General features: G+C 46.2%; 1 protein-coding gene across 1 annotated transcript; it reads left to right on the forward strand.

Moving 5' to 3' along the window:
* The first annotated feature begins 221 nt into the window (after positions 1 to 221).
* On the forward strand, positions 222 to 19807 carry rl (Mitogen-activated protein kinase rl). Its single transcript, XM_065445013.1, has 8 exons — positions 222 to 417; positions 4213 to 4339; positions 4957 to 5012; positions 6113 to 6302; positions 7001 to 7364; positions 10049 to 10158; positions 14071 to 14255; positions 15615 to 19807. The coding sequence occupies exons 1-7, from the start codon at positions 296 to 298 to the stop codon at positions 14209 to 14211; spliced, it is 1110 nt and encodes a 369-aa protein (XP_065301085.1). The 5' UTR covers positions 222 to 295; the 3' UTR covers positions 14212 to 14255; positions 15615 to 19807.
* The last annotated feature ends 4230 nt before the right edge of the window (positions 19808 to 24037 follow it).

Genomic DNA, 24037 nt, shown 5'->3' on the forward strand with positions numbered 1-24037 from the left:
ACCATAGAGAAATTGTATTTTTCTTTCTCTATGTGCAAACCATCTGCAGTGGAATTCGCGAAGCCGGCGATAAAAGCAGCCAATTACTTTTTCTCCCAGCGCAACGTCACATCCGCCTTAGTGACGTCGCATGCTGTTAAAAAATTTCATTGGCCAACTGCGTTGCCGCCGCCAGCCAATCCCCGTGTGACCCAGATTCGCGTCACATCCGTCGTCGCTGACGTCGTCCTATGGAAACTGCGAACACGCTGGAGGACTGAAGGGAACTGGTGGAGAGCGAGCGTTGGTCACTAAAATGGCGGCCAACGAGTTGGGCGAAACGAAGGCAACGGAAATTGTCAGAGGCCAAGTGTTCGAAGTTGCACCGCGGTACACGAATTTAGCCTACATTGGAGAAGGAGCCTATGGCATGGTCGTGTAAGTACAAGTTTCGTGCTATGCCCCGCACCTGAGCCGCTGTTCAAAGCGCGCTGCCAGCAGACTGCTTGCACGAGTGCCGTGCGTGCTGCGGAGTGTGCATGGTCCCCCCACGGTAATGCAACAGTTGTCATTCATCAAGATTAAGCCTTTCGCTGGCTTCTGGACCGTTTTGTGTTGTGCACACCTTTGCGATCGGCGAGAGCACCGAACGCGCAGCCTAAGTGCCCGGCAACGAACCAACTGTGGAGCATGGACGCTTTCTGCGGTTCACGTTTTAACGCGAGCTGCCCACCGCGCGCCGGGGCTGTGTGGGGGTTTCCGCAATCATTTCGTACGCCGCGCCTGAAGTTGTCGGCAGACGCAGCTCGTTGTCTTCGGCGTGGCGGAACTGACCTTCGACCAACCAGCAAGTCATTATTGCACGCCCATCAGGCAAACTGCAGTTCCCTGGCTTTGCGGCAGGCGTGTAAATGTCAAAGAGCCTTGGCTGGAGTGCCTAGTGTTGTTTCCGCGTTTATTGCGGTTTGTTCCACTGGAAACGCGCGGAGTCGTTTCAGCAGCCGCGTTTCTGTGCTGTCCGAGACCACGAACAGGAAACTGTTGAGGATGCAATCTGATTTTCGCGTGCCTGGTGTTCTTTTCTGGCTTCCTTTTCTTTTTTTCTTTTTTTCCTTCTGCGCTGCCACTGCTGTCAGCGGGCCGCGAAGGTCTCGTGCCCGGGATTCGGGCGGCTTTCGGACGCCGGTCGGCGCTGCCTGACATTCATCGAACATTTATTGTGCCTGCCGCTCAGGGAGGGCCGATAATCTTTTTTGAGGGTTTTCTTGTCCATCTCCGAATGTGGACGTGAAAGCTCGGAAGAGCTCCGGCACAGATTCTGAAACCGCTGTCGCGCGCGAGCGACCGTTATTCCCACAGCCTGTGGATCAGTGCTGCGATCACGCTTCATTGAACCTCTCGTGCATACGTCGCCGCCTCATTTTGTGTTGCACCTCTTTTCAGAGGTGTCCTGGCGCATGTTGCTCATTCCGCGGGGACTCGGATTCGCTCGGTCGCGCGCCCTTCGCCTGCGACGTTAGCGGCATTCTTCTTTGTTTTTTGCTCTTTATTTTTTTTTACTTCGCGCGACATTGGGCGCGCGGTTAGGTGCCGGTTCGTGAGGCATGCAAATGCGCGACGGCCGCATTCCGGGCCGGCTGATCTCGGCGCGAGATGGCACCAAAGGTGACCGCTAACCTGACGTCGCGACATCAGCTCGTTTTCACGTGCCAGTTCCCCCTTTCACAAATATGTATCGTAGAGGAAGCGCGCGCTGGAGCTGTGTGGTGGGGCGGCTGTCCCGCCGTGCACTGGGCTGACAACTGTAGTTACTCGGGCTCGGGCAACTCGGGCTGATAAAACGTGTGTGTGTCTGCAGCAGCGCGTGATCTTTGACACGCCCAGCTCCTTTTCTTTCTTTCACATCATCCGCTCGCGGCTTGTCTTCTGAAGTTCCGCCGGTGATAACAGGGACGCATAACACCATTCTGACTGATAAAGTGTCAACGCTTAGGTGTATCCTGCAAGGCACACCTGCGAGAAAACTTTATTATTCGTTTAGTTACGCCATCGTAGGGCGACTGGTGTAAGGCGTGTGATTGAAACTGGCGTGGTAAATTGTACCTTTACAACGTGCAGCTGTTACGTACGTCTGGCCTCGAGAGGCCTTACCTGTGTGCAACAAGCTCCTTCGGTTCTGGAGGAGTGCGGCACGCTACTGCATTTTTAGAAACGTTGTGCGATGAGCTGGGATTTGCAAACCTTTCATTAAGATCATTTACTGTTGGGCCTGCATGCTTTGTCTGTTTGAATTGAGTGCATGGAACATCGCATTGGTCCTAGAGATGGTAGCCTTCTAGGGCACATGAACCCGCAGTAAAAAGATTGAAAGGCCTTGCATGTGCAAGGAAGTGCACATTGAACACCTTTTGTTTAACTGGTTCATTTATTGCAAGAAATTCTGGCTGGATTTGGCACGTATTATGAATGACACGTAAAATAAGTAGAAGGCCCCTAATGGCACCATGTTGTGGCAGTTTGGGTTGAGTATCCTGTATGTTCTTAATATTGAACAAGCGTAGTGGTGGTTAGAAGTGGTAGGTTTATTTTTCTTCTATGTGTTATTCTGTGTTATCATTTTAAATATTCTTGTTCAGAGGAAGTTGGCGAAAATACTGCCTAAACAAGTTTTTTTTCTTCACAAAAACCTGCAGCATACGAAGTCGATTATTGCTTTCACATTAATGAAACTTATTTCATTCAACTCGTGAGTTTTCAAAGAACAGGTTTGTTTGATTTTCCAGTGCTTTGAGTTTTGCATTTTAATTAGTTTGCCATCACTCTGGACATCTAGCAACCATCTGGTTATCTCTACTTGTGGAGTAACTGCTGCAGGAATGAACTGGTGTGGCGCTTGATCCACAGACAAGTTTCCTGAAATTCCAATGGGGACGCAATGCAGAAAATGCTTGTGTACTTGGATTTAGGTGCACGTTGTAAGAAGTCCAGGTTCTTGAAGTTAAACCGCAGCTCCCCACTGGTTGTCTCTCTTAGCCTGTGTGTGGAATTGGGATATTAAACCTTATAATTTTGTTTAATTTTTTTTTTTAGTTTCGAAGGTTTGAGTCCCAACCAAAGTATGGTGTTTCACAATATAGGCCAGCTTCCCTTTCACATTTTGTACTGTGACATCCTTGATATAACAGCACTGCTACTGTCATTGGGCTTTACATTTGTCATTCTGTAAATTTCATGACATGTTGAGTCAATAGAAGTAATATTTGCTGTCTCTTGTGTTATGCTGCACTTTGTTAGTTAAACCACATATAAGCCGTGCCATATAACAGAGCCCTGCACGGGCAAACTGATTGCTCACTTCTGCGACTGCTTCTGAAGAAATGTGCATGTTCAGGTTGATTGATTAACCATTTCAGCAGGGAAATTCATTAATGTAATAGACAGGGCATGAAAAGTGATAGTGCATTGTGTTTCTTCTTCCAGGCAACGATAGATAATCTTTCCTAAAAGAAAAAAAAAAAGGTGGGGGAGGGAATATTATATGTAGAGGACATACATGCTAACTTTTGCAGTTTTATTGTGAAATACTCACTATTTAGAGGTTGTTCGCAACTGTTATATTCGCACTTGTACATTTTTTCGATTTTGCACTTGCTTTCAGTTAAAGGAAAATTTGTTTATAAAAACGCTCATCAATTTTTTGGACCTACAAGATTAATTGGACCTGCTTTTAATATGCACTTATTGATATAACGGAACAAAAATGCAATAAATGAAGTGAAATTGACACCGTAATGTAAATGCTTCATGAATGAACATCATGAACATTTTCGTTTGTCTATGGTGCAGATCATTTGTGCTGTGACTATGGAGCAGAATGCCAGTTCACAGCATATCTACAGAACCGAGTTTCGTAAATAAACAATCGATTTCTTGACTAATAAAACAATTTTTTAGTATTTTTTGCCACTGATTGGTATCTTTTGGCTTCAACCAGGGTATTTTTCAACTGCTAAGGTTAGCAGGTCTAAGGGTAGGCTTGTTATGAAATCACTGATCAAAATGGGGGGCAGGTGGAGGAGGGGTGGGGAAGCTTCCTTCAGAAGGGAGAATTATACGAGTTGCCACACTGGTGCAGGAAGCTCTCTGTATCCGTCATGCGCACGCACCATGAAAATTTATTCACATTGGTGTAATATCTCAAGTTCTTTTTCTTGCTTTCCCTTTTTTTTTCAGCTCTGCTTTCGACAATGAAACCAACGAAAAAGTAGCCATCAAGAAGATCTCGCCCTTCGAACACCAGACCTATTGCCAGAGGACGTTGCGGGAAATAAAAATACTGACGCGGTTTAAACATGAAAATGTAAGTTAACTCTCATCATTGTTCTTGTAAAGTTTTTATTGTATAGTACTATAGGCACACTTTTGTGAATTCTTGGCAGATGACTCTCTTAACTCGTCTGAGATGAAATCTCGTCTGGTTGAGGCTTGTTATAAAATATAGTTTATGTTGGCCAGTTGACAAAAAATAAGACATATCTGGTCTGCTACAGGACTCTAGCTTATAATCTCAATCATGAATTCATATAGAAGGCTGAAATCCAAAAAAGGCAACTCAATAGGGGTCGACAGAAAGACAAGGTCATCTGGGGCCATTAATGTATTGTGTAGTTTGTTTGGACTGCACAGCCTTCAAGATGGGCCCACATTTTTGGACTGCAACAACTCTGGGATCGGCCCATCTGGGTTTAATTTCGACCTTTTTGCACTGATTATGCATTGTTATAGTGTACAAGCTCTATGCCAACTTTTTTGTTGTCCTACATGCAGTAGAAGGCCTCAAATAGTCAAGTTTATCAGATGGCCAGAAAACCAACAAAAATCTGTCTGCTCTATTCCCCTTCTTGTTCATTGTGCACTATGAGACTCATGAGTGTTTGGTTGTCTAGGACCTGAATTTTCCTATTTTTATTTTTTCAGATTATAGACATCAGAGACATCATTCGGGCACCCACAATTGAACAAATGAAGGATGTGTATCCTTTTAATTTTTTGTTGCTGTTAGCATTACTTGGGACTGTTGAACTGTGTAACAGTTGTAGTTGAAGTGGAACTTTCAGACCTGCAAATCATTTCAGCAAAAGATACACCATGCTGGTTTAGAATTTAAGGTTTTACTCTAAAGAAGAGAATTAAGATTTTTCTGTCTAGACATGACATGAGGGCTTTGTGTTAAGTGAGCATGTGTGCGTTGTAGGGCAGTACCTGAAGTTTAGATGCGCCGTGTGTAGTGTAGAGTAAGAGTTAGAGTAAATGTATACTGATAAATCGTAGGTATTAGCTCGTAGAACTTTTCACGTGACCCCCTCAATTGGTTTGGCAATGTCAGCTGTCCCATGTGCAGAAGTGATGTTATGTGTCTTAGTAATTGGTCTTTGTTGAAGAGGTTCTCGAAGAAAGCTTCTGTGGGGAGATGGCATCCTGGAAGGGTACTATGTGCTTTGAAGGACTTTTGCGGCACAACTCCTTATAGAACTTCAAAAACTGCGAGTCAGAGTCGGTGTATGACTGTGTCATGCGTTTCTAAATGCCTGCTGAACTGCAAGCCAAGTTTGTCATTGACCACAAAGGCCACTTGTCAGTAAAGGTCGCTCTCTTAGCTGCTAAGAATGAAGTTATAAACTTTTTTTTATTTAGTCGAAAATATTTTGGAAATCCAAGAGCACTATTCCTCTTTGTGCGCTGCTGCTGCCGTTTCTTTTTCTCTGTAGAGATACATGTTTGCCTATGGCTTCATTAACTTCATAGGCAGTTGCAGGCACTGCCTGTCTAGCGGAAACCATTTTTATTACCTCCTTCATCTCTACAAACTTACTGCAGATTGAAAGGTAAAGCTTTCTTTCTATAAGCTTGTGAGGTTTTGAGCCTATTTTAGTTTTGTGACAGCGCACATGGTTCAGCTAGCACTGGGGCTGATACACATTTTGGTAGGAGCATTCTATTTCAGCGAAATTCTTTTGGCTGACTTACTTTGTTCTCATCATCACTGCAAGTGCATCTTAAGAGAATGTTAGCCTGTGAACTGCCACCAAAGGTGCTTTTCTTGACCGTATGCCCTCCCAATGGCGCTGTGCAGCTATATTGTGCAGTGTCTGATGGAGACTGACCTGTACAAGCTGCTGAAGACACAGAAGCTGAGCAACGACCACATTTGCTACTTCCTCTATCAGATTTTACGTGGCCTCAAGTACATTCACTCTGCCAATGTGCTGCATCGAGACCTCAAACCCAGTAACCTGCTTCTCAACACAACGTGCGACCTCAAGGTGCAGACCTCCCCCTGAAATGTTGGAATATTTGCCTAGTGATGCGCTTGTTTGTGTTGTTGCTTTCTGCTGCTTCGACTGATTTGCTGTTACGTGTAGTACCTGCCTCCAAGCATCGCACAATTCATGTTTCTTGTAGACCAGAATTTGCAGCGCTTGTAGGTGGCAGGCATCTTTGGCAAGGGCTGCGGGAACTGGCAGTATGAATGGCTGTGACAGTGCTCAATGTGTTATCACATGTTTGCCACCAGTGTTTACTCATCATGGCTTAGTCATCAGCTGCCCCGTCACAGACCCGCAGCCCCTGCGGGGTTGACAGGGGTCAAGGTAAAGTGCACTTGCTTTAAATGCAGGTGCAAGAGTACAAGGTTTTCCCCTAAGTGTAAAGATTGTGGACTATACATGCCATTCGTCTGCTTCACGACCCACGAAAAGCAATGTTAGAGGTCTTAGTTTTGAGTGCACGAGCTGCATTATCAAGACCTGAGGCTAAAGCGTGTATGCCTTGGAGTAAATCTTTGTTAGCCGATCAAGAGGTTTGTGTCACATACAGGGCATTTCTAGAGATGCCATCTTAGGTGATGACGATGAAGTCTGTTGATTGTTCTGTGCCACGTGGCCACTGCTGTTGCTTCTGCTTTGTGCCATCACAGCGTTATTACCAACCAAGCTGATCTGTTTCATTTGCATGTGAGAAGATCTGTGACTTTGGGTTGGCACGAGTGGCAGACCCCGAGCATGACCACACGGGCTTCCTGACTGAGTATGTGGCGACACGCTGGTACCGGGCGCCCGAGATAATGCTCAACTCGAAGGGCTACAGTCAGGCCATCGACGTCTGGTCCGTGGGCTGCATCCTGGCTGAGATGGTCTCAAACCGGCCCTTGTTCCCTGGAAAGCACTACCTGGACCAGCTGAACCACATCCTCGGTGTCCTTGGCTCACCTGGCCCTGACGACCTCAACTGCATCATCAATGAAAAGGCGCGCTCCTACCTGCAGTCATTGCCCCACAAGGCCAAGATACCTTGGTCCAAGCTGTATCCAGATGCAGACCCTAAAGGTATATCAAGTAGCTCCTCCCTTGCTACTAAAGGCTAATTCACACTAGGCCAACACAACACCGATTTCGGTCTGCCAACTTTCGGCGACAGTTCTTTTTCCTTCGTGTTGGCGCCTCTGTCTCACTGTACCGACACTGACAATCTGCCGATTGTCGGCAGATGGATAAAGACAGTCTGCGGATAGCATGTGCAAACTTTGCAGTCGTGCGTGGCGTTTGGAGCTAGCAAGCAGAGTGTGAAGTCACCTTTCCCTCTCTCTTTTTAACAGAAGCCTGCTCCTCACTCTTTCTTGGATGCTTTATTTCGTAATATAGCAGATTTCCCTACGCAGCTGCTAATGGCCAATAGCTGCCGCCAATCAAGAAGGGTGTTTGTATTAGTGCACTAATTCCTACCATTACTGTGTATATTTATTGATGCAGTTTAATAAACAGGCTGAAGAAAGCGGAAATTTGCTTTCAAATTTTAATAAGAATTGCATACTTCCGGAAGAAGCCGACTATTGTCTGCTCACGCTCGGCCGCGGTTGCCTGCGTAGGAATTTAAATTTGGCCGCCCTGGTTATTGGTGTCGTAGCCGTGGGTCTCACTAATTTTGTCTAGTTTTCATCACCCAGCTAGCCTCGAACCACGCGAAACTTAAGGTGAAACCACACGCACACTTGCCAGCGTGCGGTCACTCTTGGCCCTTCCTTGTTGATTCCTTGGCAGACTTCGCTTCAAAATGTGCAGGTTGAATGCAGCTGCTATCTGTCGGTCAAGCTGGTGCAGGAAAGAGCCAGTCCACACCGCGTAGCATGGCCAGTTGGGAGCATATGATCACAAGCGCGCACTCACACTGTCGTGCACAAGGCAGACGCGCATAAACACTACAGCTGCATGTAGCTGCAGTCTGCTATGTAGCACAGATACCGTGGCCGCCGCGGTGTGCCGCGATGAGTCCACTGGCTGAGCGCACTACATCACACTGAGAACAACTGTGTTAGGCGCGTTGTAGACACCGAAATAGGAAGTAATGGTATCTACGTGATTATCCAAAATCAAACTTAAATACACCATGGTGACATTCAATAGGCGGAGTGCTGTGGGCACACCCCGCTCCGTCGTAGCCTTTTCTGTGTGAGGCTTTAAAGGGACACTAAAGAGAAAAATGAGTTCTTCTGCGTCAGTAAATTGCCTCTCTATTACACCAAAAACACCACTCTTACCAAGATAACACGTTTGGTAAACCAGAAAAAGCGCAAGAACGAAAGACAGGTGGCGACGCCTCCTTGAAGCTCCCGCACCTGGTCGCTGTGACATCACGGATTTTGATAGCATCATCTAGGGCCTACTTAAGTGTATAGCGGTATACAGATCGACTAGATTGTATTCTAAAGGAACCACATATTAAACATAGCAAATTTTGTGAACCTTTACTCAGCCAATGTGGCCGAAATGCAAAAACATACTTTGGAATCCCTGACGTCACGCTGACGTACCAGCGCCAGCGTTTTGGCGCGAAATTCAAATACTTCTTCATTTTCTCATCTAATAATCAAACTGTTATGTTGAAATGACTGCCTGCAGAGTTCTCAAACAATTCTTTATTAGTCTAAGCTGATTTATTGTTTCGCTTTAGTGTCCCTTTAAAGAACGAACAGAAGTGCCGTGAAGGGAATCATACGTAACCTTTGATTGCCAATAACTGCACTTCTGCTGAACGCATCAAAGTACTTTTTGCGGTAATATATTTCAGAAATAGTCTGTATTAACCTCAAATGCATTTCTCAACTTCGATAAAGATTGGTTGAGGCTCCTTTAACCCCTGTTAAGTGGTTGTTTATAGTCGTGACTTTGGCTTGTTTTCACTGCACCACTTCTGTCTTAAGGCGGTAGTCTTTCATCATAAATTTATGCTGCTTGGTGTCTGTTAAGTTTGCTTCGAATACACTGTTTCTCTGAGGGGTGATGCACTACTGAAAACTCGGATATCGATACGGTATGCTGGTCCTTTTTGGATGTATAATGTAGCCTGGCTATCCAGAAAGTGGTAGCAGGGAAACTTGGGTTAGTTGGTGAATGTTCATGTTTGACAAAACTGTGCTGTATCAGATAAGGACAAGGTAAGATCTGCAGCAGTAATTTAGTGGCTATGGCATTGCGCTTTTGAGCTCGCGGTTGTAGGTTTGACCTCGGCCACGGCAGGCAGATTTTGATGGGGGCAAAATACAAAACACTCGTGTACTTAAATTGAGGGGCACGTTAAAGAATACCAGGTAGTCAAATTAGTCTGGAGTCTTCCAACCACAGTGTGCCTTCTAATCGGGAGTGATCGTGAAATGTAAAACTCCATATTATAATTTTGATTTTTAGGACTATGTAAGGTACACCTGTGACCAAAAGTATATGGACCAGTGATATCACGATAAAGCTGATTTTTTCCTCTTCCTAAAAGTGTAACTTGAAATGAAGGGTTAAAGTCCAAACCTGGCATTGCCAACTTTCCAGTGCACTCATCAGTTTCAGCTTGTGCACATCAATAACAAAGAACTTCAGGTTTCTTGCCCACCCTGTGGTTGGTCCATATACTTTTGCTCACAGGTGTGCACATACACAAGCAGAGCGAAGCAGATTTAGTGTGTTGAATCCGTATTTTGTAACAGAGGCTGAGCAATTTTCTAACTGCTTATTTTCTGTTGCAGCTCTGGATCTCTTAGACAAGATGCTGACCTTCAACCCACACCGAAGAATAAATGTTGAGGAGGCGCTTGCACACCCTTACCTGGAGCAGTATTACGACCCTGGTGATGAGGTGAGCCCACGTGTCCTCTGAACAAATTTTTATGCGAAGCATATTACGAGGGCTCAACCCAGCTCCTCAGGCGCGGCGGTGACCATGAAATCACGTGACACCGTGACGTCACGACAGAGGAGAAGTGGCTTTGGCTCAACTCTTGCAAGACGGGCTGGGTGGGAATCGAACCAGGGTCTCCGGAGTGTGGGACGGAGACGCTACCACTGAGCCACGAGTACAACGCTTCAAAGCGGTACAAAAGCGCCTCTAGTGAATGCGGTGTTGCCTTAGAAACGCGCTGTTTCTAAGGCGTGCGTCTCTTGCTCAGGCGCACATTTCGTTGCCGCGCCGAACGCTGCTTTGCTCGACGCTCACCGCGTCCAATGCGGGGCGCGTAGTCGCTGCCCTGTAGCCCATTGTCTTACACCCCTTGGCGGGTCGACGGGAACGCTGTCGCGTTCCACTCTTGAAGGCGAAGAAGTAATGCATGAGTTGTTTCTTCGTCTAGCCGAACCAAATATAGCCAAGCAACAGCAGTTCACCAGGCTAAACAGTGGTTCAACAACTAAAATAAAGGCTAGTATGCTTCGCATCCTGGGCTTAACCTTACCTAAGCCACAGCCATTTTTTTTTTTTATCATCTGTGTCACGTGCACATTGGCTTTGTGGTAGAGATTATTACTGTCTTTTATACTTGCTGGTGGTCAGTATGCCATAATGGGCCAAGTTCAGCAGTCAGTGCTGAGAGTCTTGTTACCAGGAAAATGCAGTAAGACCCGATTAATTCGGATTTCACGGGACCACAGAATGTCGAATTAATGAGGTTTCAACAATAATAACTCCAAAATGCCTAAAACATCAACATACCTTTACTTCATGAAATGACTGGTTATTATTGCTTGTTGCACGCGAGAAATTTGCGTGGGAAGCAACATTTTTCGAAGTTCTTGTAGGTGGTGCCGTCCGCACAGACTGTCCGGAGAAACAACACAGATGTCCTCCAATACTTTAAGGGCGTCATCGGCCTCTTTAGCAGTGCAGCGCGGCACTTCACACGCATCCACGATGGGCGCATTTGCGCTATCAGAGTCGGGCTCTTCGTCGCATAGTGCATCCAGTATTTCGTCGTTGTTGAGGCGACCGGGAATGGCAACGTCACTATCGATGTGGATGTATTCGTCCAGCAGGATGTCCGGAGGCAGAAGTCTGTCGAAGCAACTGTCATCTTCCTTGGCGTTTCGGTTAACATCCGCATCCCCGGCATCCAAAGAATCGCTGTCACAGACAGAGCCGCTGTGTAGGAAGCAGTTGGCAATTACTGCGGGCGGCGTCTTGCTCCACACATCCGCCACCATGTGCACTGCACTGAGCAGAGTTACATCATATTGTTTATTTGCCTCCATACAGAGCAAGGTGCGCCCAAGCACTTTTCTGTATCGTCCTTTCATGGACCGAATAATTCCCTGATCCAGAGGCTGCAGGGAAGCCTTTGTGCTAGGCGGGAAAAAAAGCAGCTGTATGTTTGTCAGCCCCGACACATTATTGTGCTCACTACAGTTATCTAGAACCATTAGCGCTTTGCACGATTTTGCACAAGAGCGGCGGTCCAGTTCGTGCAGCTAGGCCTGAAATATGACTGAGGGTCATCCACGCCTTTCGATTCGAGTGATAGTCCACGGGAAGTTTCTTTATGCTTTTGAAGCATCTATGCTTTTCTGCTTTGCCGATTATCAACAGCGGTAGCCACTCCGTGCCAGTCATGTTGGCAGCCAGCAAAACTGTTATTCTATCCTTGCTTCGTTTACCGCCAATGCAAGGATCCCCCTTAAATGTCATGGTTTCATCCGGCAGGGCTTTGTAGAAGAGGGCCGTCTCATCTGCGTTAAAAATGTCGCAGGCATCATAATCGGCTAGGCGTGCGGGTAATCGGCCCTCCAATCTTCGACAACGCCTTCATTCACAGCCCCTTTCTCACCGCATTGCTTCAGAAGACCAGGTCGTGTCATTCCTTTAATCGGTCGATCTAGTCCATGGATGCCTTGAAGTCTTCAATACTGAGCTTCACTGTGTACTTTTCAGCCTGTGCACAGATAAGGGGGCCACTCAAAGGCAGCTGTGCGACACACGAATCGGCAATCCATCTTAACAACGCTTCAAGTTTTGGGTGTGCTGGCGTTCGTAGTCTCTTTCTGTTGCCAACGAACTTGTCGCTGTCATACGCCTGAAGAATCTCCGCTTCATTTTTCACGTACATGCTGAGCGTGCTTCTCTTCACGTTGAATTTATTCATTATGACCTGCCGAGGCGCCCCTGCCTTCACGGCTTTCAATATTTCTACTTTCGCTGCCAAATCCTTTGCCTCATGCTTCGCCCGCTTTGGTGGGACACGAGAGCACATGGTGGCATGGCTAGGCGTGGCAACGAAGCGATGGGTACATGCATGATGTCAAGAAGAAAAAGCGCTAACAAAATTTAATACACACACATAAAAAAAGTTCCGCAGTCCTCGCACACACACCTGACACAAACCAATAAACACGATAAAAACGTCAACGAAAGAAAACTGCACAACCCCGCAACCACACAACTGCACAAGCAAAAGACAACGCCAGAAAGGGCAGACAGCAATACGTGTGTATGTACAAAGAAAAAAATGTGTGTATAGATTAGGGTTGCTAGCATAGACCGATAACTACTGTGTCGATAACCATAGCGATGCAGAGGTAGTGCCAAGCGCCAGAAGTACGTCATTGCCACCATGTTTTTTGAGACGTAGGTTTGTCTATTATGTAGCAATAAAATAAACATGGCGGCCTTGACGTATTTCCGGCCTTTCGGCACTCCCAGCACATGCAAGCATGGCCTTTGAGATAGGTGCTCGCTGGCGGTGCAATTTGAACACCCCCTAGTGCCACTCGATCCTGTATGGCTCACATGCCTCTGAGCTCCGCGAACTGTCGAAATTAACCAAAGTACCACCAAATATGTCCGAATTGACGGGAGTTTCGTGCCGTAGGGTTATGTACATGTTTGACGGGACCAGATGGCGCGTCCGAAGTAACCGAATTTCCGAAATAACGGGGGCCGAAATAACGAGGGCCGAAATAACGAGGTTTTACTGTATCAAGGTTTGGTGTGCAGTAGCAGAAATATTTAACTGACATAATGGGAAAATGACAAAGTACATACTGTGTTGTCTTTTTTCTGTTTGTCTAAAATGCAGTGACATTACATTGTACAACTGATGGCAAGTTGTCCCTCACTTTGATAGTTATCAGAAGGAGGCGAGGCTAATGTATCCGCAATGAATTTGTGCAAGCGTGCTTTACGAGAGGGACACGACACAGTTCTCTAAGCTGAATCTGCATGACAGACATGCATGCACACTGTAAGTGACAGAATGATCATCGTTTAGAGTGCAGTGTCAGTATAAGGTAACATGATCTTGGATTGTAGTGCAAAGTGACACGGACAGAGACTAGAAGTCTGCTTCTAGTCTCTGTCCGTGTCACTTTTCGCTGCAATCCAAGATCATGCTACTGTACCAACTCGCCCAACTTTCTATCCTTTTGCATCAGTATAAGGCCTCAGTACTATTCACTATTAAAAGAGGAACAGATATGGAACTGATATTCTCAACGTGTATGGAAAGCTTAATATTATGGCTCATGCACAGTTGTCTCATCTGCCTTTCATAGCCGTAATTTCTTTTAATCGTGAGAGAAATAGAAGGGGTAGGGGTTTCAGTGAGGGAACAAATCTGAAACAGATTTCTGTGAACCTTTCCAACTGATGTATTTTTTTTTTCTGTTTGTGTGTCTGTTCTCCAGTACAGCTGTGGTCTATTTGTCTTTCTTGAGAGAGAGTTGCAACCTATCAAACTTGCCGAGATAGTGCTTGTGTGCCATGATGCATTTTTGTGTTGCACAGCCTGTGGCAGATGAGCCATTCAAGTTTGAGACGGAGCTGGATGACCTGCCCAAGGAGCAACTCAAGTTGCTGGTCTTTGAAGAGACCAAGTTGTTCCAGGCGCGCAACGCTAGCAGGCCGGCACAGCAAGCCTCCTCCTGAGCTGATGGTGCTGCTGCCACTTCCATAGTATATGTCTGTCTCGGGTGAGTACAGAGTGTTGCGTTCCGTGTCGGTCTTCGCAGCTGTCGCATCTCGAAGATGCAAAATTATGCAGATACTATGCACTGTGGGAATCGATGTTACACAAAGCATGTTGCATGTATAGCTGGCTATCTAGCACAGTTTGGGATTCTTCACAAAGAGTTACCAGATGGACTGACATGTTTATGTAAAGCAAGCAGTTGTGTGTGTGATGACAGAAGCAAGACGACAGTGGTTACAATAATAGTGTGACAGTGATGCCGTGATGGTTCTTTTTTTTTTTTACGTTTTTCGGAAAAGAAATGTCACAACCTGTTCCATTATGACTTGGGCTGATTCCAAGGCTGTACAAAGTCGCGCAGCATTTTCAAAGCATTATCTGGTACGAGGAAAGGACTGGGGAATGTAGGGCAATTCTGAACACAGTGGAGTCTAACACAGCGTGTAAATGCTTTAACTGCCACCAGGCAAGAATGGGAGGAACTGGCCCGCTTTCACTCGTGATGTAAGGGAAAGGCGCTCCGTGGTCGAACGGAAAATAGTGCATCCACACATACTTCAGCTCGTACTGCGTCACATAACACACACACCAGTCGTCTGAAAGAGCTACGGTTGGTGTTGGCTATGAGGGAAACGTGGCGTACGAATGTGGCGTAACAATTAGAGCATCGGGCTGCTCTACATAGAGTTAGAAGTTCGATCCCACCATCTTATCACTATTTTATTGAAGAGGCATGAAATGAAGTGAGATAGAAGCCTACCGTGAAGTGCTTGAAATGAATCAAAGAATGCTTAGCATTAAACATACTGCTTTTATGGGGAACATTTGGGGAGAGCCTGTGCCTTAGATTGTGAGCAAAACTTGTTAAGGATTGCAGAAACTGCTGTATGTAGCATGTTTTGAAGCTTGTCACTGAGGGAAATTCACTCATGGTTGGCTAGCGTGTCTCGTCGCTTTAACAGTGTACCCTCCTGTACTTCTTACTTGTTGCTTGTTACTTCTCTTGTCGTATTGTCTCTCTGTTGTTTCTTGCTTCTCCCCTTGATGCTTCCTGCAGTGTAGACTCATGATGGACTACCTATCAACCAGTTCAGATGTGTATTTTGGTGAGCTAAAGAATGAAAAATTGGCCGATTTGTATGTGTGCATGATTGGCGTAACAGCGTAGGTAAGTCCAAAAAAAAAAAAGATGAGAAGAGGACCGAACGGATGCTGACCTGGTCGGCTTGTCTTGTCTGTTTATCTTCCCTGAGCTGTTGCTCCAACCATAAGCTACAGATATTAAGATGTGTCTGGATATGTGAACTGTGGTAGCAGGGAATTGGTGCAGCACTCATCCTCACACCCTTGCTCCATGCAGAGTTCCAGTGCCACACACGGGTGACCTCATGTCCCTCGGGCAACTTGCAAGGCCCCCGGTGGCGCAAAGACGTTTTGACCCTCCCCCCTCACCCCCCTGTGCTGGACTCCGTGCTGAGTAGCTGCCAAAGAAACGGCCGCTGCCATCATTGCTGGATCCCAAGAACGGACTCCTCGCGATGTCTGTACTTTACGAAGGTGCCCTCCCCTCCCCACCTGCTGCCCATCTTCCGCAATGTTAGAGAGTCACGCGGACCATGAATTCTGTCCTGGCATGGCACATGGCTCAGGTGCTTGCTATCATGCACGTGTGCAGAAACCTGTTTCAGATTGTGTGTGCACACATTACAGAGCACCCGTGTCATGGAATACTGCACCGAGGCTGGACTCTTCTTCCGTTGCGGCTCTCTTTCGTTTCGCTCCTCTTTTGTTTTTACCTTAGTTTACATCCACTCTCCCATGTGCACGCTGTTCTTGCTTGTCCCTGTTGTGACCACCTCCTTGTTTGCCACCACTGCTCGTCTGACCCCCCCCCCCCCCTTTCTTTTCCTTTGCACTGTCCTCTCTCACTGTGTGTCATATACTTTTGGGAGATGAGGCGGATGCAGCAATGGTCAAGCCTCTCGTTACCGGTTATAACCCTCCTCAACCGTGCTGCATGCTCCCTTTAAGCGGGCAGCGTGGTTGTTTAAGGAGCATAGCACGACCAGGTTTTTCCATCGGCGCCTTTGGACATATGCTCCAGCACAATGAAAATGCCAGTACGATGGAGATGGCTCGCGGGTTGCCGGCTGCTGGATACGTGTTTGTTGCAGAAGAGGCATGGTTGCACCATCATACTGTGAATGACGTAGCATGTAAATAGGGCTAGCGCCTCTCGCAGAATGTTAGCAAGACAGAGAGGCACTTGTGCGCGAAGCCATTTGAGATTTGCCACTTGCAATGTCACGGCCCCACTCTTTCCTTAATTGCTGTTTCAGCCTCTCCTTACGACTCTTGTGTTCAAATCCTTTTCGCAGATACTGTAGCCGTCTTTTGCTTCCGGGGGCAGGTCAAAACGACCACCTACCTGGCATTGGCTCATTTTTTTGGCCAGGTGACAAAGCTGCTGCTCACTCTAACGTGTTCCTCGGGGTCTCTGCCACTTCTTGCGGCGCTCTCCTCCTTCCACCCCGCTGTCGGTGTTGCACGATATGTTGGTGAGGATGACAGTTGGAGTTAACTTCTTCATCTGCTTTGTTCTTCGTCATGGTTGTCTTCTTGGCTCTGCTTTATTGTGTGTGGCGGCCCCCTTTTTAGCTTTGCTGGGGCTTTAGGTGTGTCTTCCGTTTCGAAAAAAAAGAAACCTGTCGTGCGTGTGTGTGCGTCTCTTCGACTCTCATTGTTCCAGTTATATTGTCTGAGTTTTGCTGGGCTTTCGAATTATGTCACCTGTGTTGTGTTCTAGGCTGCTTCGAATGCGATTTCTTTTTTTTTTCTTTATTCCTTGACGTGTTGAAATGCATGCTGTCAATGCAAGCTGTGTCCAGTGATAGTTGGGGATGATCAAAATGCTGCGAGCAACGTTTTACTGCGGAGCACAATGCAACAGCGAAAAGGCTGTCTTCCAGGTGTTCCTTCGGAGTTCGAGACCCCATTTTCCCTGCAGCTTCGTTATGTGCTGTGGAGGAGATCCTTGCTCGCAGAATTTTAACTGTCCCCTCTTTGACACGCAGAGTAGCAATGTCCATTTAACAGCGCACGGGTGGGTGCAGGGAAGCGAATGAAAGCGTCTTTCCCATCTGTGAGCATGTAATATAATATGCACCAGCTTGCCTTGCCGGCAGTGTAGGTCCCTGAGGCGGGCAGGTAGGATATGCTGCTCTGTGGATAAAACTATAAGCAAGAACAAAAAGGTGGCAGCACCGTCTAGTCTCATGCTGCTAGGCTAAGAAGTGCATTCACACAAGGCTCGCTCCTTTTTTTACGCCATGCAGGCGTGGAGTTACATTTGGCTTGCAAGCTTCACTGAATGAAAAATTTTGTTTGTTTGTATTTTTTTTTAATGTTGATTACACACGTGAACTTCTCTGCCCAAAAGATTTGCTAGGAGCGTGACTTCTTGGTTTCGGCTTCTTTGAAGTACACTCGAACTTGAATATAACGAACTTCAATAAAGCGGATGATCTTCTGTTGAACATACGAAACTTAATGACTGATACTCACATAAAATAACTACCTCTAATGAACTGGACGTTCGATGTATCGTATTTGCGGTGTCCACGTTCAGTGCCATAAAGCCGCTTGCAGGCTGCGAAATCAGTGTTTGGGGTGGTTCTTTGCATAAGAAAATTTTTTTCGGTTATGTTCTTTTTTTTTTCACCTTTTATGGGGGATGTGCTGTGCCGGCACAGTGCTGACATTAATGGAAAAGGACTGGAGTAAGCCTTAACGATTTCATGCATTGAGAATGCCATTCTCAGTATTGTAGAGAAGCAGTTCAAAGCACACGCAAAAATTGCTGCCTACTTTGCTCGGTTTTGTTTTCAATCAGTGAAGTCTTTCCTTGCTTTGTTTTCCCATTTGAGATAAGAAATTCGTTATAATGGACATTTAAGAAAACTAAGTTCGTTGTATGCCTGTTTGGGTATGTTGAATTACGGGATATATCAAGCTATTTTTGGTGCGTGAGCCTGTTTGTTATAGCATGTTCGATTGTACATCAGACAAGCTGTGAGATCTTTTTCTTTTTTTGAATCAATGTTGCGAGTCTTTCCATCTATATAAGCATTCAGTGGCGAAACGAGTACTGCGTCACTGGCCTTTGCGTAGCAAGGATGGACCGCTGAAAGCAGCTCGCGACAAACATGCTTCATAAAAACGTGGTTGCACGAGTTTGCTCATCAGCTCGAAAGCAAGTGGTGGTCGCAGCAGTTAACCCGAGCAGCAGGCGACATTGAGTGCCATTAAAAGCATTGTAAATCAGGTCAAGCGTACACATTAAGAAAAGTTTGCACCCTTTGGGGCGTATTTTGTCCCTACACAATAATCCTCTTCCTTGCATGCCTTTCATTTAACACTGTGCACCCCCCCAGTACCTTCAGGTCAGAAATGGCATGTGCATTATTGGCATGACATAGCATTGTTGACAGGAAAGTAGCAAGTGTAGAGTTTTCAAGAAAGGAGACGCTAACAAGACACATAAGTAATAGAGCCGCTCCATCTGTTAAACAGGTGGGATACCGCGTGAGCCAAGGCGTAAACGCCGTGGGGCGACATGTTGGTGCAGAGCTCAGCCAGACAAACAGAGCTAATGTTGCAGTAAACAAGTGTGTTCTACTTGGATGATGGCGTAAATCTTTGTCAGCGACGTAATTGTGTGCTGCGAAGTAGAACGCACTTGTTTACTGTAAGATTAGCTCTGTGTTTGGGTGAACTCTGCATCGCCAAGTGGCTGCACCGTGCAAGCTGCTCACATTAACGTCTCCGCCCAACCAGCAGAACGCCCAGTCCACCTACGTTCAATGGAATACTGTACCCACTAAAACTCTGTTGGGACAAGATACACCACAAAGGGTGTAAACATTTTTCTTGAGTCTGTGCATATAGTTTCTTTTGTGGCTCAGTGTGTGATATGCTAGGCAGTGTGTACTAGTTGCCTTTTATGTAGGCTTTAGTTGCCGATAATCTAGGTTTGAGAAAATACAGTGAGAGACGAGAAGGTTGTGACGTAGTGCAGCCTGAAGAACAGAAGCACTTCGGAGATGTTCCACTGTGTACTATATAAGTGTGTGCGGTAGTTTGTGTTTAACGTTAATATCCTTGTTCCGCCACCTCAGAGTGCATGCTTTTGGACATGTGCACATCTCTGTACAGCACACAACTCGTGATCCCTGTGTCGGCAAAGAACAGTGTGTGAATGCAACCAGTGAAGCTGCACACAAATTGTTTCAGGGAAATATTTTTTGCGAGTTATTGTTTTATTTCCCCACCCCCACCTCTGTCTTTCCTTTCTTTCGCCTGTTGTTTCTTGTTTATGTAAAAAAAAAAAAGAAAAGCCTACTGTGTGAAGTTTAATGGGATGCAAGGAAGGAACGAAACTTCGAAATATCATTCATTGTAAATGCAAACGAACAGAATACTATATTTATTGAGTTTTTTTTTAGATCCTGCTGTTGTAGATTTTTGAATAAATACTTCATTTCCTTCCTGCAAGTGTGGTGTTATGTATAGTTAAAGGTCAACACTACAGTGAAACATTGCCATGGCAAAATGGGCTACAACAAGCCAATGAAGATAATAAAAAAGATTGTAGTTACTATTGAAAATTCTCATGCTAACTCGTGCATTTGGAATCTTTTTAACAAGGCATAAATACCTTATATGTACAAGAAGCCTTTATTTTTATTTGAATTAGTGATAGTTTTGCACTGACGTTAAAATGTGGCAGTGCACAACCCTACAAGTAACTTGCCTGATGCACTGCTCTTTGATGGGGGCGGAGTGCAAAAATGCTCGTGTACTTAGATTTAGGTGCACATTAAAGAAGTTGAGGTGGTCATGATAAGTCTGAAATCCTCCTCTATGGCGTGCCTCGCAATCAGGTTGGGGTTTTGGCACGTAAAATCACAGAATACTGTTTTTACTCCTCTGATGCAGCAGTTCAACACTACTGTGAGCTGTTGGCCACCTGGCATTGCACCAAACCAGCTGTGCTGCCGAGTCGTCAGGCACATCTGCAATCTGCTCTCATAGTCTGCGCTTTAACTCTGCTGCCACAGACTACTGCACTCGTTGAACTGACAAGCTATAACCTTGGCTAGGTGTCCCCCCCCACTACCGTGACAAAATCTATTTGAGTGCGTGGCTTGTGTTACGTGCTGTGTCATCTAAAGACTGTTTCACATACTGCAGTTTGTGATTTGTCAGTCGTGGGATGCAGTCATTGCTGGCGGTGGTGGATAGTGCATCGGCAGATGCTGGAAGTTGAAACGCATAAAACAAACCTATCGTCGCTGCGGTATGCCACTGCTTCATGGAGCATTTTGCATCAGAGAATCGTGCTATTTGAAACAGGCTTTACTGTGGCTTTGATAAACTCGTTCCCTTAGGTTCTTGGCAATCACTCGGCTTATGTCAGCACTTCACGAATGTGCCGGCAGAATACTGCGACCTTTCGATTATATATGATGCTCATTGCTGGATGCCAACATACAAGTGCCGCTGATTATGCTGCAAGTTGGAAGACCAAGTTAACACACATGGTTTTATTTTTTTCTTCTCTTCTGTATGCCTTCATTGGTGTGTGATTGGCTGTTGCAGAGCTGGCATTAAAGGTTGACAGTGCCTATAAGTAATGAATAGTAAAAAAAAAATTAATTATGGATCATTCTTCAACTTCGTTACAGTGAGATTTTACTGCCCTTCCTCATTTACATTTTTGTCTGCTAAATAAGAGGGTTGATCCAGAAGTAAGGTTTCCATCAATTTTAGAACCGGAGCGTTGGCCACTCAAATGTTCCTTTAACATGGGAAACAACTGATAATCACTAGGAGCGAAGTCTGGACTGTATGGTGAGTGGGGCATGACAGTCCACCTAAAGTTTGTCAAATGTTTCTGGGTTTGACTGGAGACGTGGGGCCGGGCGTTGTGAAGCAGCGTTACACTGGCTGCCAGTCGTCCTCGCTGGCGGTTCTGGATAACTCGCCCGAGTTTTCTTAGTGTTGCACAATAACTGTCCGAGTTTATTGTTGTCTCACATTCCATGAAATCGATCAGCAGTATCCCCGTACGATCCCAAAAAACACTGGCCACGACTTTGCCAGCAGAAGGAGCTTGCTTGAACTTCTTTGCGACTAGTGACTCTGGGAGGTGCCATGTTTGGATTTTTGTTCTGTTTCAGGAGTGAAATGAAACACCCACGTTTCGTCTCCCGTAACAATGGAGTCCAAAAGTCCTTCCTTATTTTGACACTTTTGAAGAAACTGGCGAGCACAGTCAAGGCGTTTCTCCTTGAGGTATGATGTCAATAGCTGCGGTATTCATCGATTATTGTTATTGTTAGGGTGCAAACTTGCGATACCCCAATTTTTCAGTCAAAGCTCTTTCCACTGTACTGTAAGAACTCCCAGGAACCTGAGCAACAAGTTCATGGACGGTGATCCACCTGTTTTGAAGCACTTCGCGTTGGACGATCTCGATAACGCCTTTGAAACTGACGGTCTTTCACTCCGTTCTTCAGCGTGGACTTCCTTCCGACTGGCACTAGAATGACATTGCACCACTTTCTGTTGTGTTGAAGGGACATACACTTGTTGCCATACACCTCTGTGGATGAACTGAGGATGAATATCCATGGGTGGAATCCCTTTGGTGTGCAAAAAGTGAATTACGGAACGAATCTCGCACTTGGCGGGATCAACAATGGGAACCTCCATATTGGACAGCTGCTGAGCCAAGAATGAGTGGTGCAGCGAAGCGCGGCCAGGGGGAAACAAGAGTTGGGGAACAGCCGCGCGCAGCAGTGTTGCCGGATTTCGCCTCGCACCTTCTCGTGTGGCTGGAGCTCTTTGGGAACCTTGTTTCTGGATCAACCCTCGTAACTACAGGTCACCTGTGCTCGCAGATGAGTACCAATTTGGTTACCTCATTCGTATATCAGTGCTCAGTACCAGTGTTACGATGCCATGCTTACGTTCACTTATCTCATTACAGTCCAATCTCAATTTAACGAATCACGCGGGACGGCGGAAAGCCTTTCGTTATATTGAAATATTGTTGTAATGGAAAACTTGCGGTTATAAGCCAGTGGACAAACCTAGGAATGAAAATGACGTGCCTTGGCAGTAGACGCGTGTGCAGACAAGCGTACTCTCAAGTAAAAATGCTTCACTCACTTCAAAGCCGCTTTAAAGAAAACAGCGATTTTCTTCTGGCACGTGCAGCACGCACTACCGAGTAGGAATGCGCCTACATCTTCCATTTTGCGTTATACCTCATCGGTTACGTCATTGCACCGAGCGATGAAGGTGCGGACTTTGTTCATGTGCCCTAAAACCACTGTTTGACACAATCTCATCTTCTGTGTTCAGTGACCCACAGTCGTCTTCCTTTGGGTCGTCATCGTCACTGGAGACGTTGCAAACGCAGTATAAGCAATCTCTTCGGTTGTCAGGTCCGCCGCCGTTAGTGCTACGCTGTTGCTCTTCATGTAGTCATCGAAGGAAGAGATGGCGGGCAGCAGTTCCATAACCTTGGTCCACTGGTCTCCTGGGTTGTTGTCTGTTACCTCCAGCTCACCTTCAAGCTGCACAGGTGCCTTGACAAGCCGTGCTTTTTGCCAGCAGTTGCTAATGGTGGACGCCTTCAAGTTCCACCAAGCTCCTGTGAGCATTTCCACTGCCTGACGAATATTGATTGCAGTCAGCTGCTTTTAGGCGGAGATTGATAATCAACCGCCGCACAAGGTGCCTACGAAATTCTGCTTTCACACTCTTTATAATGCCCAGGTCTAGGGGTTGCAGCAAAGACATGTTGTTTGGCGGCAGAAACTCCAAGCGAACGTCCCTCAAGCGAACATTCACAATGTGAGCAGAGCAGTTATCGACAAGCAGTAGAATCCTTCGGTCATCCCTCCTCATTTGGTCGTCTAGTTTGATGAGCCACTCGGAAAAGAGCTCTCTGGTCATTCAGGCTCGTTTGTTGGCGCGGTAGTCGTACGGTAATGACATAACATTTTTCATGCAGCGAGACTTCGCATACTTCCCTATGACATGCGGTTAAATTTTCATCGTGTCTCTTATTGCAGCTGAGCAGAACTATCACCCGAAGATGCGACTTCGCTCCTTTGCACTGCTACCCTTTTAAGTGGATCGTCCCATCTGGCAGGAGCTGATAAAAACTCTCATCCGCGTTGAAAATGTCTTCAGAGTAGGATTCAACCACCTCTAGAAAATTATCATTGCGCCAGGAATCCGCGCCTTTTCCGTCAGCAGCCTTTTCCTCGTCCGAGACTACCTGCCAAGTTATTCCGTTCCTTTGGTGGAAACGAAAAAACCAACCCGCACTTGCGTTGAACTCAGTTATTTCAAGTGCATCGGTAAATTGGCTGGCTTTTTCTTGGAGCATTGGGCCAGACGCGGGAATGTTTTGCCGTCTGGCATCTTTGAACCACCTGAGAACAGCTTGGTCCACATATTGAGTTTCCCACTTGCAGCCGTTTCCTCATAGGAGCGCGTTGCAATTCCCAGTGAAGCTTGACAATCTTGCCTTGGTCTTTCAAATAGGTCGTGATGGTCGATGGGGCAATGTCATGCTGTCTGCACATGTCGATTTGCTTTTTCCCTGCGTCAATTTCCTGCAATATGTCGAATTTTGTCCTGCCGCAAAAACTGCTTTCGCTTCTTCTTGGTGCCGTTGCTAGCTGCATTCATTGTTCGATCTCA

Source organism: Dermacentor albipictus, chromosome 2 (assembly GCF_038994185.2).
Source record: "Dermacentor albipictus isolate Rhodes 1998 colony chromosome 2, USDA_Dalb.pri_finalv2, whole genome shotgun sequence".
NCBI classification, from domain to species: domain Eukaryota; kingdom Metazoa; phylum Arthropoda; class Arachnida; order Ixodida; family Ixodidae; genus Dermacentor; species Dermacentor albipictus.